The sequence below is a fragment of the Strongylocentrotus purpuratus genome, unplaced genomic scaffold (assembly GCF_000002235.5).
Source record: "Strongylocentrotus purpuratus isolate Spur 01 unplaced genomic scaffold, Spur_5.0 spur5_scaffold_7, whole genome shotgun sequence".
In the NCBI taxonomy this organism is placed as follows: domain Eukaryota; kingdom Metazoa; phylum Echinodermata; class Echinoidea; order Camarodonta; family Strongylocentrotidae; genus Strongylocentrotus; species Strongylocentrotus purpuratus.
Genome location: NW_022145613.1, coordinates 30,285,396 through 30,305,504, shown reverse-complemented (window position 1 = coordinate 30,305,504; position 20,109 = coordinate 30,285,396). Strand labels below are relative to the sequence as shown.

The 20,109-nt window shown below is 41.7% G+C and overlaps 1 protein-coding gene across 2 annotated transcripts in view; it reads right to left on the bottom strand.

Moving 5' to 3' along the window:
* The window catches only part of LOC586432 (helicase with zinc finger domain 2), a 65,073-nt gene that overhangs the window by 10,941 nt on the left and 34,023 nt on the right, over positions 1-20,109 (bottom strand). For both annotated transcript variants that reach the window (XM_030974897.1, XM_030974898.1), the window contains 10 exons: positions 19,795-20,036; positions 19,042-19,425; positions 12,230-12,305; positions 7,156-11,512; positions 6,365-6,468; positions 4,319-4,468; positions 2,216-2,353; positions 1,523-1,809; positions 1,066-1,262; positions 60-162 (listed from right to left, as the gene is read on the bottom strand). In XM_030974897.1, coding sequence (XP_030830757.1) covers positions 60-162; positions 1,066-1,262; positions 1,523-1,809; positions 2,216-2,353; positions 4,319-4,468; positions 6,365-6,468; positions 7,156-11,512; positions 12,230-12,305; positions 19,042-19,425; positions 19,795-20,036 — 6,038 coding nt within the window. The remainder of the gene's footprint in view (positions 1-59; positions 163-1,065; positions 1,263-1,522; positions 1,810-2,215; positions 2,354-4,318; positions 4,469-6,364; positions 6,469-7,155; positions 11,513-12,229; positions 12,306-19,041; positions 19,426-19,794; positions 20,037-20,109) is intronic.

The window sequence follows — 20,109 nt, the reverse complement described above, 5'->3', positions numbered from 1 at the left end:
GAATGGCAAACATACAGAGCAAAACATTCTTTGATGGTTTTTAAAAAACCGAGACCTACCATACGATACTGGATGGTGAGCATGCGAGCTTTTTTTTTGTATTTCTCAAGGAGTGACTCCTCCATGCCTAGATCCCGTGCATTCGGTTCTGTGATGATTGGCCTGTAACATAAGATGGAAAAAGTTCTTGTACTTTTAATACTCATCAGATTTTCATAGATCCTTGCTTTCGAGGTGATTTTTTTTTGTTAAAGCTACTGTAAGGTTCAAGGAATGATTTCAGTTTGTCCTTGTTTTAAGGACAGAAAAAGGCTCGTTCAGATATGACGCTGCAAAATTTCTGTTTTTTGTTTTAATGCCATGAAGTGTAATACACTTCACATTCCTGTATCTCATAAAACAGAGCTCAGTGAATACATGAATGTCATTTATTGTGAGCAGTTGCCATTCATTTACACATTAAAAAACCCAGCGGCTGTTTTGAGGCTGTTTACGGCGCCATACATCTGAACAGGTCTTAAGGAGTGATTCAAAGCGAGTGCAACTTGATATCAATCGCACCACTGAACTAAAGAGACAGAAGTTTGTACGGCAGCGGTTGATTGGAGGACTTGTGATCGATCCAAATCAATCGCAATTCTTTATTTGACAGGACACAGATCGAATATCATGTGAATAATTGGTTTTAAAAAGATCAATATAAACACGCGGAAAAAAAAGCACAAACACGTTTGAAGTATGTTCAGGTACATAAGCTGTAGGTGAAAATGATTCATACTAAGTAACATGTACGAAATCTACTGGATACATGTATACAATCATCATTCATTTATCCACCAATTGCCAAATGCCCAATATACAGTTACAAATATTTTTTTCAAAGGGGGAAACAAATTCAAGTTATCCATGGTTTCAATTACTTTGGTAGTGGTTATTCCATATGCTCTCTATGTTAAGAATATCTCTGGAACATTCCCTGACTATAAAATCGTATGTTTGGAACAAGAAGGGCCTTCTTTCAAAGTTAACGCCCTTCTGGCCCCAAACAGACAACATGATCAGTACCTGAGTTGTTTGTGATCTCCAATGAGGACTACCTGATGAGGGAGAGTGCTGGTGAGGGGAATGAGTGTCTCAGGCTCGTTACACATGCCAGCCTCATCCACAATACACTGGATGATGTTGGCGTGCTTTGTGATGCGAGCCGTTCCAGCTATGCTACACGTGCACAGAACGATGGAATGCTTCCCAAGTTCCACACCCTAGGAAATGTAACCATGTATATGTTAACATTAAAATTTCTTGTCAACTGAACCTGTGCAACATGAATGAATTAATATATTTTTCATTAATAGAATAGGGTCTACATTCAGCTCAACTGACCTTATACTATGCCGACGAAAAGGGTTTGTAAGGACTCTCATATTATTCTAGCTAGCATTACTACAGCCCATTGTCATTAAACGGCTGGCTTTACTTACTTTCTCGCTAAATAGTTCCATCAGATTCTCTAAGGACTCACCTCTGCCTCAAGTAGGAGCTCTTTGTATGCTCTAACTTCTGTCACGCTTGCAGATGAGATACGCCCAAAGTTGAGCTCCATTGCTCGGATCTCTTCTGCGTACGGGGCTCCAGGTTTGCGGATCAACTTATGAAGGGAGACATCGTCCAGCCGATCGTCGATGCGAGCCTGGTTGGCGCGCTGCCACTTAGAATGAGAGCTAGGCATGCCTGGAATGGGGTAGACCTTTTCGACCATTGAATCACTGTAGACTCGTACGATAGAGATATCCAACTTCTTCAAGTAACCTGTAAAACACGATATCAAAGTGCATATAGCAGAACTCTTTCAATCAATTGGTCTCTTAATGGGGCTGAAAAACCCTACAGTTTGTACAAGTCGATTTACCTTTTACATACTCTTAGGGAATAAGGACAAATTTGCACTCGGCAAAGTAAAAGGACCCATACTGAATCTCTACCCAACAACAAACATAAAACCACATTTCCTAGATCGTAATTACAACTGTTAAATTATGAGTTTTAATTCATAATCTATATATAAGTAAAGCAAGAAAATCCTCCTCCTCCCCCTCCCTTTTCTAGAAATACAGGCAAACTTTTTCTTACTTCAATTAAGTGGTAAATCATTAAAGCTCTTCAGTGGCATTTGCCACCAATAGCATAGCATGAGTGAAGATAATGAAGGACTTACTAGAAATAACATCAACGGCCTTGTTGGAAGGTCCACAGTAGAGCACCTGAGCTCTACCTTTACCCATTGCTGGTACATTCACGTTGACTTGGGTGAAGAAGTAAGCCAAATACGCACCCGTCACTGTCTTACCGGTTCCTAAAATAGAAAGTTAGCAACAATAACTCAGTACTCCAACCCTATGTATTGTTATCATTAATGTCAGGGGACTCAAAACAAAGCAATTCATATTCAGTTACTGAATTTATCATTTGTATCAGATTCATCATGCACTTATGAAACAAGCAGATAAAGAACTTAGCTAGAAGGATACTAGAGGCACAAATGCAGAGCTGCCAACCTCCAGAACAGAAAATCAGTAATCACAAGGCTCAAAATCAGTAATTTGGGGTATAAATCAGTAATTTCTTATGCGGCGCTATGAATCTAAAAAAACGACACGCCAACACTGCGCGGACGCATGATTATCTGAAATTTTTGGTGATTTTACTCACACAAAGATGTTAAGTATTGAATTTCAGGTCATCACAACACAGTTTATCATGAAAAATGGCTCCTATTCACAGCACTCGCTACGATAAATCATATTTAATTCATTAAAAAAAAAAAAAAAAAAAAAAAAAAAAAAAAAAAAAAAATAAAAAATCTTTTTTTTTTTTTTTTTTTTAAATCCGTAATTTGAGACAACATTCCGTAATGGTCGTTAATTTCCGTACCAATTACGGAAAATCCGTACTAGTTGGCAGCTCTGCAAATGTGTACCAGACGCATCTTTCCCTCATTCAGTACATGTTGCTTCATTTAATATTTGCAGTCACATTAACCCTTACTGTACTGGGGGGGGGGGGGGGCCTGGGAGGCCCCCCCCCTCAACATTTTCGGAGATTGCGCCGCAACCGCTTGGAATTTTGAATTGTCGTTTCATGACTTTTTTTCCTCAAGTCTTACGCACATTTTGATACCATTTTCGTCAAAATCGGATATACCTGTAAGGCGTTACATAACAATTAGTATGCGCATGTCATCCAAAAAACACACACAAAAAAAAAAATCGCATCAAAATTTGCATAAATTATCATTATTAATAACATTAAAATAACTTCTTTGTGTTAGAAAAGTAGTTTCATATGAATAATGAGTTTCAACATTCAAAAAGTGGAGTTTGACACGTTTTCTGTAAAATGCATAAAATTAGCGCATTTTGCATAATTAATTAGGCGAACGACAAAAATTTGCATATTCGGAAAAAACTAATTATACCATCTTGTTCCTTACGTAAATATCTACAAACATGCAAATTTTCGTGTTCATCGGACAATCGACGGCCGAGATCATAGGGGGGGGCCTCCCAGGCCCCCCCCCCCCCCCCCCCAGTCAGAGGGTGCTCAAAATAGCCCAGTACAGTAAGGGTTAAAGGTCCTCTAAAGTGTTGGGAGGCCCAAATATTTAATGTCAAAGAGGATGTCATTTAAGAAAAATGTCTGTAAGGATTTTCAAAGCAAATGTGTTTGAAGTCGAATATTGATGAAAGAATACAAAATTTAGGTTTTCTGCGTACAACAGAAAATCCAAATTATGTACGGTATTCTTTTATCAATATTTGTCTACAAACACATTTTTTTGGGGAAATCTTAAATGACATCTCTCACATTATAATACAATTAAGTGAAATTTTGCCATCAAATCTTTGGTGAATTTCGGGCCCCCAACACTCTAGAAAGGCTTTAGCATATATGTGCAGTTAACAACTAAATTATTCATACCCAATGTAAATTGGATGTTTTTGTTCTTTTTGTTAAGGAACTCAAGTATGAAAGGTGGACAGGTTGAATTAAGGCCTAAGTTGAATAGTTTCAGTTGTAAGCTTCAATAGAGGAAACATAAATTTTTCACATATTTAAAGAATTTACACAACTTGGTAAGGGTATGAATAATTAAATTGGTAATTTTACATGTACAAGCGCATTATTCTTTGCAGTAAACTTAATAATAACAATAACACATAACAAGTTACAGGTTCTCAGCCAATCATTTTGATTTGGATTCAGTTTGATAGTTCCCTCCCAGGCAGAGTTGACACCAAATACTTTGATAACAACTAACCTGGTGGACCTTGGATGAGAGAGAAGGTGTTCGTGAGGGCCATCTTGACTGCTTCTGACTGGGGTTTATTGAGGGGGTGTAGTTCCGTCTCCTGTACATGGAGGTCTTTCACCTTCCCACCTTCCTTCAGCGCGATCTTTGTGATCTCATCTTTGGAAACAGAAGAAACAAAAATCAGGCTACAATCATCCGTTGAATATTAAGCCAGAACTAGATGGAATTCGACTGCGCGCAGTCGAAAATGATGCCTCCGTCATAGAGCAATTTTACAAACCGAAACGGAAGAAATTTTTCAAATTCAAGTTCAATTGTAATCCATTAACATGTTCTCAGAATATCGTGATTACAAGCAATTTCTCATAAACATATATGACCCTTTGATCTTTGACCTCATGACCCTAAAATCTACTCAGTTCATTGGCTCTGCAAGATTTCCTGAGTTAAATAGTAATCCATCTGTCAGTTCTAATGAGAATGCGTCCACAAGCTATTTTTGCATACATAATGAGCCCATGACCTTTGATCTTATGAACCATTCATTGGCTCTGCAAGATACATAAATGATCTAAGTTTGGCAGGAATCCATCAATCTGTTCTAATGATTATACGATCACAAGCTATTTTTGCATACATAATGAGCCGCATGACCTTGACCTTTACCTCATGACCCCAAAATCTAATCAGTTCATCAGCTCTGCAAGTAACATACATGACCAAAGTTTGGCAGGAATCCATCAATCGGTTGTTCAGATAACGCGATCACGAGCTGTTTTTGCATACATAATGTGCGCTGTGACCTTTGACCTCGTGACCCCAAAATCTAATCAGTTCATTGGCTTTGCAAGATACATACATGACCAAAGTTTGGCAGGAATCCATCAATCGGTTCTTCAGATAACGCGATCACAAGCTGTTTTTGCATACATAATGAGCCCTGTGACCTTTGACCTTTGACCTCGTGACCCCAAAATCTAATCAGTTCATCAGCTCTGCAAGATACATACATGACCAAAGTTTGGCAGGAATCCATCAATCGGTTGTTCAGATAACGCGATCACAAGCTGTTTTTGCATACATAATGAGCCCTGTGACCTTTGACCTTTGACCTACGTGCTCCAAAATGTAATCAGATTGTTTTCCTATAGTGATACACACTATCACTAAGTTTGAAGTTTAAATCTCCAGTGGTTCTTGAGATATCATGATAACAATCTCAATGTATGGAATTTCATAAGTTGACCTCTGTGACCCTTGACCTTTGACATACGTGCTCCAAAATCTAATCAGATCGTCTTCCTATGGTGATACATACTATCCTTAAGTTTTAAGTTTAAATCTCAAATGGTTCTTGAGATATCGCGCTAACAAACTCAATACAAGGAATTTCATAAGTTGACCTCTGTGACCTGTGACCTTTGACCTACGTACTCCAAAATCTAATCAGATCGTCTTCCTATGGTGATAAATACTATTCCCGAGTCTTAAGTTTAAATCTTAAATGGTTCTTGAGATATTGTGATAACGGTCAAACGGGACGGACGGACGGACGTACGGACGGACGGACGTACGGACGGACGTACGGACGTACGGACGGACAACCCGAAAACATGATGCCTCCGGCACCACCTTCGGTGGCGGAGGCATAAAAAACTTTTGCTGAAGCCTAAGGAAAAATACCAAAAATGAAACTGTATCTAACAGGGTATGAATATTAGCTCAATACAAAGTACTGGGTACAATTATTATTTCAAGAGAGTTTGGAATTCAGCAGCGACAACCCAGGAAAATTAAAGAAAATATTTCTGTTATACAGAAGGTCCCTCATATGTCCTCTTGTCAATTAAAGACCCTATCTGATGAAAATACAACTTTATATCAATGGAAGGCTGAATGAACGTAGAATGAACTTAGAATACAAAATATTTCCCTTTTATTATTGCACAAAAGGAAATTAAAACCTCATAAAAAATATAAAAAATTGGTGCTAGCTTTTTCAAGGAATACAACAATTGATTCAAGGGCTCAATTCTAAGAAGAAAGACTTACTTGAGTTGAAGACTCCATCATCAGCTTTGCATGGTTTGTGGAGGCAGATATTACGGATCAGAGGGGTTGTGTCTTGTAGCTTCCTCACAGCATTTTCTGCACGCCTACAGGTGTCAAAACAAAACATAATGTTCATCTTTTGATACAAAGTACAAGAAGAACAGAATTTTTAAAAAACAGTGAATACTGAATTTTAGACGACTGGGGTTAGAGTTTAAGGAAAATGCATATTATACCACAATCAAGTCATACAATTGGTTTAAGATGGCAACTCTTATATAAAGTGCTAATTCTTAAGTGAGAATTTTCATACACATGACTCTTTAAAGATATCAGTTAACAATCCAGATTAAGTAGAATGTTACTTGTGTTAAGCTCCAAAGGTTAATATAAGTTCTATGGGGACCAATATCTTGAAGTCACAACATTAGCACCTTGGAGGACTTTATCAAAGTCTTCCATCCAGAAATACCTCTGAGAGACTTACACCTGTATAAACCTATAAGACCTTAAACTTATATACATGTATTTCATATCAGCCAAGTTCAACATTTCTGCCCTTAATGGCTATGGAAATATGTGGACTACACCATGTACGTTTAACAGGTATGTGTATCAATAAATTGTCCCTTTTCCCATTTCAATGGTATTCATATTGCCTTCAAATCCAGGAGACAATCAGTTTGTTCAACAATTTAATAATTTCAAGAAAAAATATGTTTGGGAACGGAAGCACTTCCTCTTTGCTCAATAGTTGTTTTTAATCTATGAAAGTAAAGAATTGTCCTTACAAGTCTGGAATTGGCTTGGGGATGATTTCAATGGTGCAGGACATCTGCTTTCCTTCATGTTGGTAGAGCAGTGCATCCTCTGGGAACGGTAGGGAGGTGGTGTGGAGCTGGAAAGTGATGGTCCTCAGCTGGGCCCTCTTGTCAGTCTGGACGTCTGTGGTGTACCCATGGGCTACAAAGGTCTGTTCAGTCCATGCCAGGCGATTGTAAGGTCCTATCGTCTCTTGGTGCTTTGAACTACTGTCCAAGTCACGTATCTTAAGCAGCTTTCGGCTATGGACTCTGAGATTCCTGTAGCGGACGCAGATGAAGTCTAGCTCGTAGTCCTCATCGTCTTCCTTACTCTTGTCCTTGTTCTCTGGTCGCTTGTTGATGCGAATGAAGCGTTGCTCAAGAAAGGGAAGGGGAAGATTGAAATAACCCTGGTACTTGTTGCCTTCCAATTTCTGCCAGTTGATCACTACATTGTGGATGGTGATGGTGTCATCAGAGTTGACAGCACTATGAGCACTGATCATTGACAGGATGGGGAGCCAGGATTTCTTGTAAGCAGCAATGGACTTCTCCTTCCCCGGAATCTTGGTGGCGACGTCTGAAAAGCAAAGCACAGGCTGATCACGGTGCTCTGCACACACATCCAGATGTGGTGTCATGTTGAAGAGCTGGATATAGGGAGTCAGGACCCCTTTAAAGAGACGAGCATGCAACTGGACTTGGTTGACATCACCTTTCTTGAAAGAGCGGCAGAATTCAATGAATGACTGCTGCTTTCCCGTCATGTCCACATACTCACACGTCACCTCAATTGAGGACTTCTCGTTAAACCGCCTCATTGGATCCATGTGCTGACAAAGCTCCTGCCCTCCAGAATTGATGGCTGACTCAATGGCTCTCTTGATGGACTCGTAATTTCCAGTTTTCACACTGTTGCGGATGTCTTCCCAGTTGTCCTCTGGGATATTCACAATGTGGCGCCCGTTGTCCAGTTCTATGGCATTCCTTCTGTGTCCATGCCTCTGTTTTCCTTCTAGGTTTATGTCATAGATTCTCGTCTTCCATGCTAGGTCAACAGATTCAGACGCAGCAGTAGTCTCTGGTCTCCTTGAGGGCTTAAGGATATTGAAGCCCAGCTTGCACTGTGTTGGGAGAATGTATGGCCTATGTGGAAAGAGAAACTTCAAACCAGAGTCTGAGATACTTTCCACAAATGTAAGCAGTTGCAGAGGAGCTTCCTTCAACTTCAGAGCCAGCTGGAGAGACTTGCTTTCCTTTGAGAAGCGCTGGGAATGCACAGCTCGGCTAGAACAATTGTGGGTTATGTTGGCCAGCTCTCTTGCTTCATAGGGACATGGTAGACCTTCCAAGCTAGCAATCAGCATCCGGTGAACAACAAGATCGATGAACCTGCGGATGGGAGATGTGAAATGGACATATGCTTTGAGCTTCAATGAGAAGTGTGCCTTTTGTTCAGGTCCTGGCTGGTCTCCTGAGTTCACATACTCTGAACGCTCCATAATCCGATGAAACTGAGACAAGGCTACGGCTTGAAGAGGATGGTTTGGATCCATGCATACCATGTTGATGACTTTATCCACTGCCTTCTGGGTGTTTTCACTGGAGGCCTGAACAATTTCCTCCCAGACTGGTTTGGTCAAAGGAAGCACTGGGCCGTCTTCATCATCCTGGTCGACATCTTCTTCCTGATCCTGATTCACTGTAGCAGTCAGCAAGATACTGTTGCGGACACCATCCTTGTGTGTCTTCCTCCATTCCTCCACTTTGTCTAGGGGTGGTGCTAGTTGCCTCCTGAGGGGAGTACTATCTGCATACTTCAACAGAAGATGGTCTCCAACAGTTTCGTTGGCAAGAACCATCATCTCTTCAATCAAGCTGTGAGCAAGTGGATCTTGCACCTCTCCATCATCATCCTCTGCATTGTAGACAAATTTCTTATCTCCTAGACGACGAGCTCGTTTCTTGCTTGCCAGATTGTGCAGGCAGCGGATGGATTCAGCAACATCCTCTAATCCATCGGGACATTCTCCATGGATGATCTCTTCTGCCTGATGGTAGGAGAGCTTATGGCAGGAACGAATGATTGTACGGTGCATGTTTGGTGCTTCAGCGAGTATTCCGTTAGAGTTGACCACCACCAACAAGGACAAAGCCAACCTGTCCTGATTAGGAAGGAGACTGCAGAGGTCAGTGCTTAGCTTCCTGGGGAGCATGTGGATGGGTTTCTCATGGAAGGACGGATAGAAAGATGTTGAACGAATCCTTGCTTCTTCATCGAGGTCACTCCCTTTGGGAACAAAGTAGGAGACATCAGCTATGTGGATTCCCACCCTAAAGCGATCTCCGTCGATTGGCTCCACGCTGACTGCGTCATCCAGATCTTCTGAACCAGGAGGGTCGATAGTGAAGATCTTCATGTTTCTGAGATCTACTCTTTTCTCCAGGTCAGCCTTAGGAATGGCCCACCCTGCAGGAAAGTTCTCTCTGAGGTAAGCATTAACAGAGTCCTTGAACTTATCTTTCACATTGTGAATTAGCTTGAGGATGTGCAGTCCTTGCCTAGGTTCGATGCCTGGCTCTAGTTCTTCAATGACTACTCCCAGTGGGTAGGGAGTCTTGGGGTACCACTTCCAGAAACGAACAACAAAAAGCTTATGAGGACGTTCCTTGTTCGTGACATACACGTCTCTATTATGCGTGTAGTATCCCTGTGTCTTAGCAGCTACACGAGAGATGGTGTGGATTGTGACTTTTGTCACATTCTTGTCTCTTGACTCTTCAGCTTTGTCTTCGGTCTTTGTGATGAAGAGCTTTGGGAATGTACGGTCCACAGGCACCATCAAGTTGTTGCTGAAGGGGTCAAGGGTACACACAAGTTTGCGTAGATATGGATCAGAATCTCTCTTCAGAATGTGAACAACCTTCCCATAGATTCTCTCATCTTCTTCCACCTTCACAAGCTCATCAACTCCTTCTAATTCTTCTGTGCCTTCCCTGTTCTCTATGATCTCTACCACAACCTCATCATTGTCCAATGCTTGTCCTCTACGTTTCTTGCTGGTAATGGATACGACTTCTGATGCTTCACGTTCATGAGGAATCGCAAGTGTTGCGCCCTTCATATCATATCTGAAGGTGCAGACCCTGAATTTTTCAGGTTCTGTAACTGTCTTTTCCAGGTAATCATCTTCTGTCTTCTCCTCTGGTGATCCATGTGCTTCATCTTCATCTGAATCGTAATCTTCCACTTGGCTAAGCGCACTCTGCGGCATGTTCCTTGGCAGCAGAGCAATTCGACCAGCCCTTTCCACCATACGGAAGCTTGGAACATTTCCATCAGTTGACATATCCAATTCTGGCTCAGATGGCCGAGCACTCATTGGAACTGGAGGCTTAGTGGGTAGTGTCTGAGGAGGTGCCTTCACTGATTCTCTCTGTCCTTTAGGTTGACCGGCCCCTGCCATTGGAGGAGCATGCCTTGCCTGGTGTGCTGAAACTGGTTCACCTCGCTGCAGTATCCGAGGTGGAGCTGTTGCTTCTGGTTCTGGTGATGTTTCTGGTTCACTTTCTGTACCCTCACCAGATTCTGGACTCTTACTAGGTTCACCCCTTTTGTTCATCTCCTCTTGAAAGTCCACTTTCACTTGTAGACGGAGCTCTTCCAGAAGATCATCGTCTTGGATGTTTGTCACAATGTCCTCAAACTCATCCTCCTCTTCTGATTCATGCAAGGGGCTCTGAACATGGTTTTGCACATGATTCACCTCAGGTAGTTCTGGGAATTCATCACTGTTCAGTCTCTGATATCCTGGGACTGCTCTTCGTGGGACTGCTGCTGCTGCTGACTTGTCAGCGTGAGTCTTCCGTGCAGACTTGCCCCATATGCTATTCTCTCCAGTCCATCGGGACGGAGATGCACCTACATGATCGGCAGCAGCAGCTGCTTTGGATGTTCTTGCTGATGATGCTCCCTTGCGTGGTTGAAAGGTGGCAGCTGTGGGATTAAGCCTTTGCTTTGCAGCCGCTATCTCCTCCTGAATCATATCCACAGTCATCTCTGGTGGCATGATGCTATTGTTCTTCTGACACTCCTGCACGTACCGCACCCAGGTCATTTGACAGGCTCCAACGGAGCAGAGTGCCACTGGGTCCCCTACGACAAAGATCATCGACTTGGCACGGGTGAACGCCGTGTTGAGAAGGCGCTCGTCAGACAAGAAGGCATAGTAGAACTCATTCTCTTGTTGATTTCCAGATGCTTGTGGAATAGCAGTGATGTGAGCCTTGTTGACAGTCTCTCTGGTACGGACTGTACTTATGACCACAGCCCGGAACTGCTTTCCTGCAATTGAAAACAAACATGAATTCTGCGTTTGACAGCAGGAACTTTGCAAGTCTTAAATCGAAATTTTCAATAATCAAATACTCTTTTTTGTGAAACATAACAAGTACAAAACAAAATTGTACATGTACATCTTTCCTGCAAAAGGTAATAGATTTTGGCATTTCCTTTATGCTGCCATACAAATAAGGAGAGAAGACTATTTCTCAATGAAGCATTCAAATTTTCTTGAAGTAATTACATGCAAATTCTTACACAGGAATGCTATAATGCTATAACAAGCAATTTTTGCATACGAGAGCCCCATGATCTTTGACCTTGTGACCCCAAAATCTAATCAGTTCATTAGCATTGCAAGATACATACATGACCCAAGTTTGGAGGGAATTCATCAATCAGTTCTTGAGATAACGCAATCAAGAGAAAGTGACATACAGACAGATGGATGGACAACCCTAAAACTTAATGCCTCCCGCTACTACCCGCGGAGGCATAATAAAAGCTAGGAACTTGTCAAATCAAGAGAATCAAAACTAGCCTGTGTGAAATACCTTTCAGATTTCTTATTGCTACATTGAAAATAAGTATTTCTTTATTGTGCGACACATACATAATATTAACTTTTATAATAATAAAGTTACCACCATACAAAACTTTCTAATAAACTTATGTTTTCTTTTATTGTTTTTTTTTAATGGCTGATATAATCTCCCTTACCTTGCACATTCTGTACAGTGTCCACAGTGATCTGTCCCAAACCTCTGCGCCTCAGCTCTTTGCGTATCAGGTGCACCTAGAAAAAGAGCATAAAAAAAAAGCACCTCCTATAACTTTCTACAATGTATTAGAAACAACCATTCCATTATTTGTCATGCTATATGATTATAAGCAATGTCATTTTTCTTTCACATTTAAATTCCACATATTTAGCTCAGAAGTCCATTTCCAATTGAACATCAAAACCGTATGACTTCTGAAACACAGCAACACATAGACACAGTAACAAACTTTTCAAATACAGCAGCACAGAGAATCAACAAAACACGTAAGTGCCTCTACATACCTGCCAACATTAAGAAAATAAGAATTAGGAATTTTTAGCGCGGTATACCTTTGAAAATAAGAAATGGCCCTTGCAGCGGCAGTGTAACTGGCACTAAGCAGTAAATATGTACCCAAAAGCGAATATAAATTCGCTGCTCAATCATGCAACCTTTTAACGCACAGAATATGTGATTTCTCAAATCACAGCACATGATAAAACAAGCATTAGGGAAGGCAACTTTATTATCACTCGCGTTCGTCCGGGTTTAGGACGGTCGCGTCCCCTCCTTTGTTAGCAGAACGGGACTGTCCTGAACGCGTAAGGTAAGGGGGATTAAAACCTTCTCCATTCATCGCGTATCCTCCTTTGTTTAGAGACCGCGAGCGTCCCAAATGCGTCCCCAATGAAAGGGGCAAGAATGGGGGGATTATGTTACATAATATTACATAATTCTTGAAAGGGATAGGGTTTCTATTTGTCGCGCTAAGAGGGGCAAGAACTAGTTTAATCACCTTGCCAGTTAAATTCCTTCCTTCCAGCAGGGTATGTGAGTTAAAGCGATCGGAAGGCTTTCCCCATTTTAAATGAAATGTAAATGAAATGAAAATTGTGTGAATCGCAATCAATGCAGAGGTCCGTTGTTTGAGGTTGAGAGAGAGAGGGACAGAAAGAGGGAGAGAGAGGTAGAGGGACGTAGACATGCATGTTTTGTTCTTTGAAATATTTACTCTACGAGACTGTTAATGTATTTTTTATATGTCATCTATGGTCTTATGAAAACTGATTTGGAATGAATGATACTACGCCGCGGCCGCCTTGTAGCGACCAGCAGCGCTAGAACAATTTCTAATTTGCATACCCTGTACCGCCCATTGAACCCTGGGAAGGGTAATAGACATTCTGACATTTCTATCGATCTTTTCGTGGGTACAATGAAAAGGCACAAATGATGTAGAAAGTTGGATTGATAACCGTATCTTGGAAATGTTGTAATCAACACCCAAGTTCAGACAGACCGCGATATTTACGATTGTCAGCCTACGCCTTTGTTCAGAGATCGAGCGCCGACTTGTGGCGGGAATGTCATAATAAATCTGTCATTATTTGTATGTCGTTGTTGCGACTGGACAATGGTGAGGAGAATTTTTGTTCTGATAACAAAAACAGATCCAACAATTCCCCTTTTTAATTCGGGTAATACACCTTAAAACTCTCTCTCGATAGTAGTTATTTTACCTGACTGCTAAGAAAGCATAAATGCTTGTTAGTAAGCAACCAGACGGCAGACGGCTTTAGGTCCTCTCCGAGGGACCTGGTAATGAGGATTAATGCCTTACTAAAGGACCCTGTCTTCAAATTGTTTTTTAATCGCTCATTCGTGAAATATGCATTATAAGAGTTGCATCAAATGAAAGAAGAGGATCTAAGCTTTACCAATATGTGTCATTTATTAATTATAACTATGATTAAGTTATGATAAAACATCGACAATTCTCGGCTTCGTGTTTTCTGAGGCGCACTGTATAGGTCGATTGCTATCTGAAATGAGGCGTCATGTCAATCAACACCAAAGTTCCAAAACATCGCGTATATTTAACATCGTTACGCGCCTTCGTAATGCACACCCTCCCCAATTTAAATGCAATTCCGAGAAAAAAATATATGATAAAATTAAGTTTGTATTTAATTGAAGAAAAAAAGAAGAAAAAAAATATTTAAAAGAGATGGAATTACACAAATTAGAGGGGGCAGATAACGTAGGTGAAGGAAAAAATATTGAATTTCAAGATAAAGAAATCGGGAGATGTATTAAAGAATGAATTCGCAGTCTTGAACACAATTCAAATTTCTAATTTCAATGAAATTCTGTCTGAAAAAGTGATATAATAACTTTATCATATTAATCATTGAAAACAAAATCTAAGAGATGGAATTAAAAAATTAGATGAAGTAAGTGATGAACAGGGGTGTAAGCAGAATTTTTTCGCAGGGGGGGGGGGGGGGGTTAAATTGCGCCGAAAATTTTGCAATGACAGGCGGGGGTTAGAGCACATTTGTTTGTGTGTGTCCAGGATTTGATGTTTTTTTGGTCACCCATAAGCACACACAAAAAAACAAATGAGGGGGGGGGGGTTCCCCCCTCCCCCTCACTGCGTACGCGCCTGGTGATCAAGATATAAATAAAGAAATATTAGAGTTCAAGAAGAAAGAAAGGGTCGGGAGACGGAAAGATGGCAGCCGCAGGTAAAAAGGGCGACTAAATAAATACGAAAATGCATTGTACAAAATAAATCAAGAAAAGGGAAAAGTAAAACCAACAGGAAGGCAAAGATAGATCCACAACTTCACTTCACTCATTCTGGACACGTTGAAACTTAACATTACATCACTATCTGTTATTTATTTGAGAAACCAACTACAACTACCAACTACGAGTGAGCCATCACTCATCACGTGGCCTTGGTCGATGATACATAATGCAGACATAATCCAATCTTATCAAAATGCTAATGTCTCCCCTTTGTTCAGCTCCGATCCCTTCTTGGCGGCCTAGCCCTTTCATGTTTGCGCGATCTCCGTCAGACATTCCCCTCTCTCTCGCTCTCTTCTCTGTCACGTTCACTTGAGGTCATTCACTCGGCCCATAAATGGCTTTGTTTTTGTTTACATTAGCTCAGAGGCGGCTTCATAAGTCATGAATGAACTGACTAGTATGTCTGGTTACTAATGCCTAGGTCACCTATAAACCGTGCCCCGTACGATTTTTCCTACCCGGCGGCTTGCCGTGGATTTAGAGACCATACGGGAACCGTCCGATTTTCATTTCTACGGCATGTGCGGTCACATATTCTGCGGTGCCCGGGAGGTGCCCGGAGAAAATTGGTCGAGTGAAATGCAAGGCGCCCGTAAGGGTGCCGGCAGGGTGCCGGCCGAGTGCCGGCCGGTTACCTTACGGGCTCCGTCCGATGAGCAGGTGTACCGATGGCTCTCGTAAGGTGCCCTGCCGGGGCCCGGCCGGGTGCCGTGCTGTGCACTGAACTACAGAGTGAGTCAGAAAAAATGTCCTACTTTTTAAAAGTTGTATTGTTTGAAATATGAATATTTAATCATGAGTTTCATGATATATGTTAATAGAGTTATCCTCCCAGTACACTTAGGTACCATTTTCATTTGAATATCTGCATGCATCACTGAATATCAGACAATCTTTACAAGACTGTCAGATCTCACTTGCGCCAAGTTACTGGGTGAGGAATAAAACAGTGCATTGAACAAAGACAGTCAGACACGCGCACACGCACACACACACCCACACACACCACCACACACACACACACACGCACGCACAACACACATAACACACACGGTGACAATTTTGTCATAATTACCCCCTTTTCTGATTGAGCATTGATTTTTATCAAGGTCGCTGAATGTTTAAGTGGCATAACCCTAAAAATCTTTCCCTTTTGTACACATTCACTACCACCATCATGTCATCATCATCATCATTGTCATCATCTTAATCTTCATCATCATCATCATCATCATGAAGCACAACATCCACGATATCATGAAACTCATGATTAAATATTCATACTTCAAACAATACAACTTTTAAAAAGTGGGACATTTTTTCTGACTCACTCTGTATGTGTCTTCTGGTACATTTCGAGACGCCCCCGTGAGGGACCCGCACGGGCAATATTCATTTTAAATTGCCCCCGGACGGCAGACGCCTGTTGTTTTGCATATCACCGGGGCTCTTGAGGGGCCCGTGAGGGCGCCGTAGGGTACACGTACGGAACCCTTGAGCACCGCAAGGCGCCCGTAAAGATTTTTCATGAGAATTGACCCCCAAAATCGTGAGGGGCCGTCCGGGCACCGTCCGGAGCCCGCAGGGGACCCGTAAGGTGCCTACGGGCCCTTTACGGGCTTTCTACGGCCTCAAGGTCAGATAAAAACGCCGGGAGAATTGGGAGCAGCCAACTCAGCACCACGGCGCCCGTACGGCTTAAAAAACCGTCCCGGCGCCCGTAGGAACTTTACGGCAACCGGCCGGACACCGTCCGAAAATTCCCCAAATTTCTGTTTTTACTCGCCGTACGGGCCCCGGAGTGTATATGTGAAAGCCCCATTAGCAACTATGCAGTCAATCAAAATGTGGCTGCATGTTTTCATATCGGGCAATAAAAAAAGCTCCAAATTATGATATTTAACAATCATTTTTAACATAAGTATGATATAGTGAGATCCTACTCAAACTCGTGAATTTCTCATTTTTAAAGAACAATTTCCAGCAAATTACAAATATAAACTGGCCATGTTAATGACGCGGGCGTACAAACACGTCGACAGCTCTTCAGACTTTCCATCAATTGCTTTGGTGTCTCTGAGTCGACGGGTGTATATGTCATTTTGAGACGGAGAATTTATTTTACTCAAATATAAAGTAAAAGACTTGAAGAAATTTGAGTACTGCAATTTTTGTGAAAATAAGAAAATGCAATATTGTTTTTAATATAAGGAAAATAATTACAGCTTTAAATACATGACTTGGTCTAGCTCGATAAAAATCCAAACAACTATGATCATATTCATTTGTTTTTCTTCGTAACATTGGATAACAAATTTCACAAATTCCAACATACTATAAATATTGATAATTTAGATTATTTAGTGCAAGGGTAAATATGACAATGACTCGGAACATAATACAGGGATAACAATTAATCAAATTACTCTTAATACTTGTAAACGTTTTTTTATTATTTTTTATAATTTTTTTTTTTTTTTTAGGGGGGCGGGGTCAAATTTTCCCTCGTGTCGCACCACGCCTTTTTAATTTCTTGGCGAGAGGCCTGATTATGCATAGAATAAAAAAAATCAACAAAAGGGAAAAGTAAAAAAACAGGGAGGCAAAGTTACATATCTACATCTTCACTTGTAAGGCAGACTACATGCATGCAATGTAAATCCTTATTATTATTTCTATATTTATTTTGTAAAAACACTGTGACTTTACAAAAAACTCAGACTTCACAGAGCTGCCAAGCAGAACGTTTTTAACGTATTTATACGGGGGGGGGGGGGGGGGGGGGGGGGGGGGGGGTTTTAAGGGAAAATACGTATTTGTTTTGCTGTGTTCCAGGTATGGCTGTGCGAACGTGGCTACAGGTTGGCTGTGAGAACGAGCGTATGAATAGTATGCATACACACAACACAGGGGATGTACACCACTCAAAGACGTGCGCATTACCCCAGGCCATGCATACACACATGCATCCGATCTTGATATCAAACCAGCATCCACAACACACGCAAATTACATATCAGTGCACTGCACAACACACAGCGTCACTCACTAGTACAGGGAAATGCCGATGTAACTTCCAAAAATCCACCCCAAAAGCCAAATTTTGCTTTCAAAAGTGCGGAATCGGAGCCATATTTCCAAAGCACGCGGTAGCTTAGCCAAGTTTTAAAAAACGGCTTCGCCAAAAAAAGCGCTTAAAATCAAGAAATCAGAGATTTTGTAATTAGTTTTTCGCTTATCGCAAGCGCCCTTCGAGGGCCTTCGAGTGTGGTGTGGTATCTTTACCAGCGCTGCCAGGCTCAGATCACGTGACCGCATTTTAGGGGGCTATCCACATGTTGTGATTTGCGCGAATTGCTGATACACGCAATGCAGTACTGATTAATAGGTTGGGGAATACAGACACTACTAAATATGAATTATATATTTGCAGTGTCGCACAAGAAGCTTTTACTCATATATGCGGCTGTATGTAGAAAGACTTGAGGCGTTGCTGATTTGGCGCGCGACACATTTTTTAGACAAATTATTATCAATCAACACGGGAGGATTGCAGCTCTAGCTCTGCTTTCAAGACTGAAAATTCATCAATGAAAATCTACTATCTTGTATTTTTAATAAACGCAAGCTAGACGGGTGCAACTATTGTCAGGGAACACCAGACTAACGCGTTCTTGACGGGTCAGCTATTGTCAGGGGACGCCAGATTAGAAAGGATTAGAGAGGGGCTGGATAGCGGTGAGGTTGATTGACAGCGGTGCTAGCGGACGGGATGGCTTCTTTTCTGGCAGCCTGCTCTATTGTCCAACAGACAACAATAGACGCGAGCAAGGGACGCCAAGGGACAGCCAGCGTACAATACGCGTCCGGGAACGGGGGATTAAGAGATAAGTAGGCGTCCCGAACCCGGACGAACGCGAGTGATAATAAAGTTGCCTTCCCTTATTTGGCTTAAGCACTCACACACCAAAAAATAAAAAAAATAAAAAAAATAGAAATTTTGAAAAAAACAGAATATTCCGGATTTTCAGGTCCTAGAAATCCAGAAAAACTGAATATTCCAGATTATTTATAAGGGTTGGCAGGTATGCCTTTAGATGAGGTCAATGTATGGATGACTTTCAATGTTTTTAATATCAGAGGATCAATTTTGATCCTAGTTCTTCTTACCTGGAGGGTGTACGGGGTCAGAACTGCTATGCTCTCATCGTCCAATGGACCCCAGGCAGGGGGCCAGTTCTGATACAGATCCTCCACTCTGAAGGCCACTTCCAGCATCTCCTCTCCATTCACAAAGGATGTTCCTATCAGCCTGTCCTCTCCCTTCACCACGTAGAAGTTGAGAGGGTAGAAAAGGGGATGTCTTGGGTGAGTACCCCGGGCCTCCAGTTTAACAGTGTAGTACGAGGCCAAGAAGTCCAGGATTTCTCGACAGGACCGGTAGTTGTGGGTCAGAAGGAGATCAAAGAAGCACTTGTGGTAGCGACTGTAGGTGAACAGTCGCTGGAGCAGAGAATCATTGTACTTGGCACTGCGTGCACGAGGGGAGTAGACCTGTGAAAAGCAGAAAAGTATGAAGATTGCTAAGACTACGCTGTTCTATATTATGTAACAGATTTCCAACCTGTGAAATAGCACTTTGGGGACACTGTGGGGCAAGATGGGTGGGTGGAAGATGCTTGGATAGGATTTGGGAAGAGATGGCTTTCTCTCCTGTAAAGTTACATAAATTCCTCAAATTTTGTTCATGCCGTTTTCATATCAGATCTGCTCTGTATCAACCTGATGATTCAATCCTTTGACAGAGCTTAATACTGTCCATTCAGAAGAAAAAATAGCTCCTCCATATTGGAGAATAATATCAACTCATAATATGACATGATTCTAACAACTAGTCTGCCTTCAGTTTCAGATCTTACTAACCTTGGGGCTTATCTGCTTGTGATCCCCTGCCAGCACAACGCAGGTGTCATTTGTGGCCAGCTGAAGGGGAATGATGGCCTCCGTCTCCCTAACCTGACCAGCCTCATCAATGATGATGTGGGTGAAGTACTCCTTCAGGTCCATGTTGCGGGTCAGGTGCACAGCCGTATGCAAGGTTGCGATGACGATGTTGGGTGTTCGACGGCTGCCTTCGGTCTGCGTCTTAGCATAACTGGCCCAGTCTGTGGGAATAATAATGATAATACATTTGTGTTAATGAAACCGATGTAAGCTTTCACACAGAAATCACAGAAT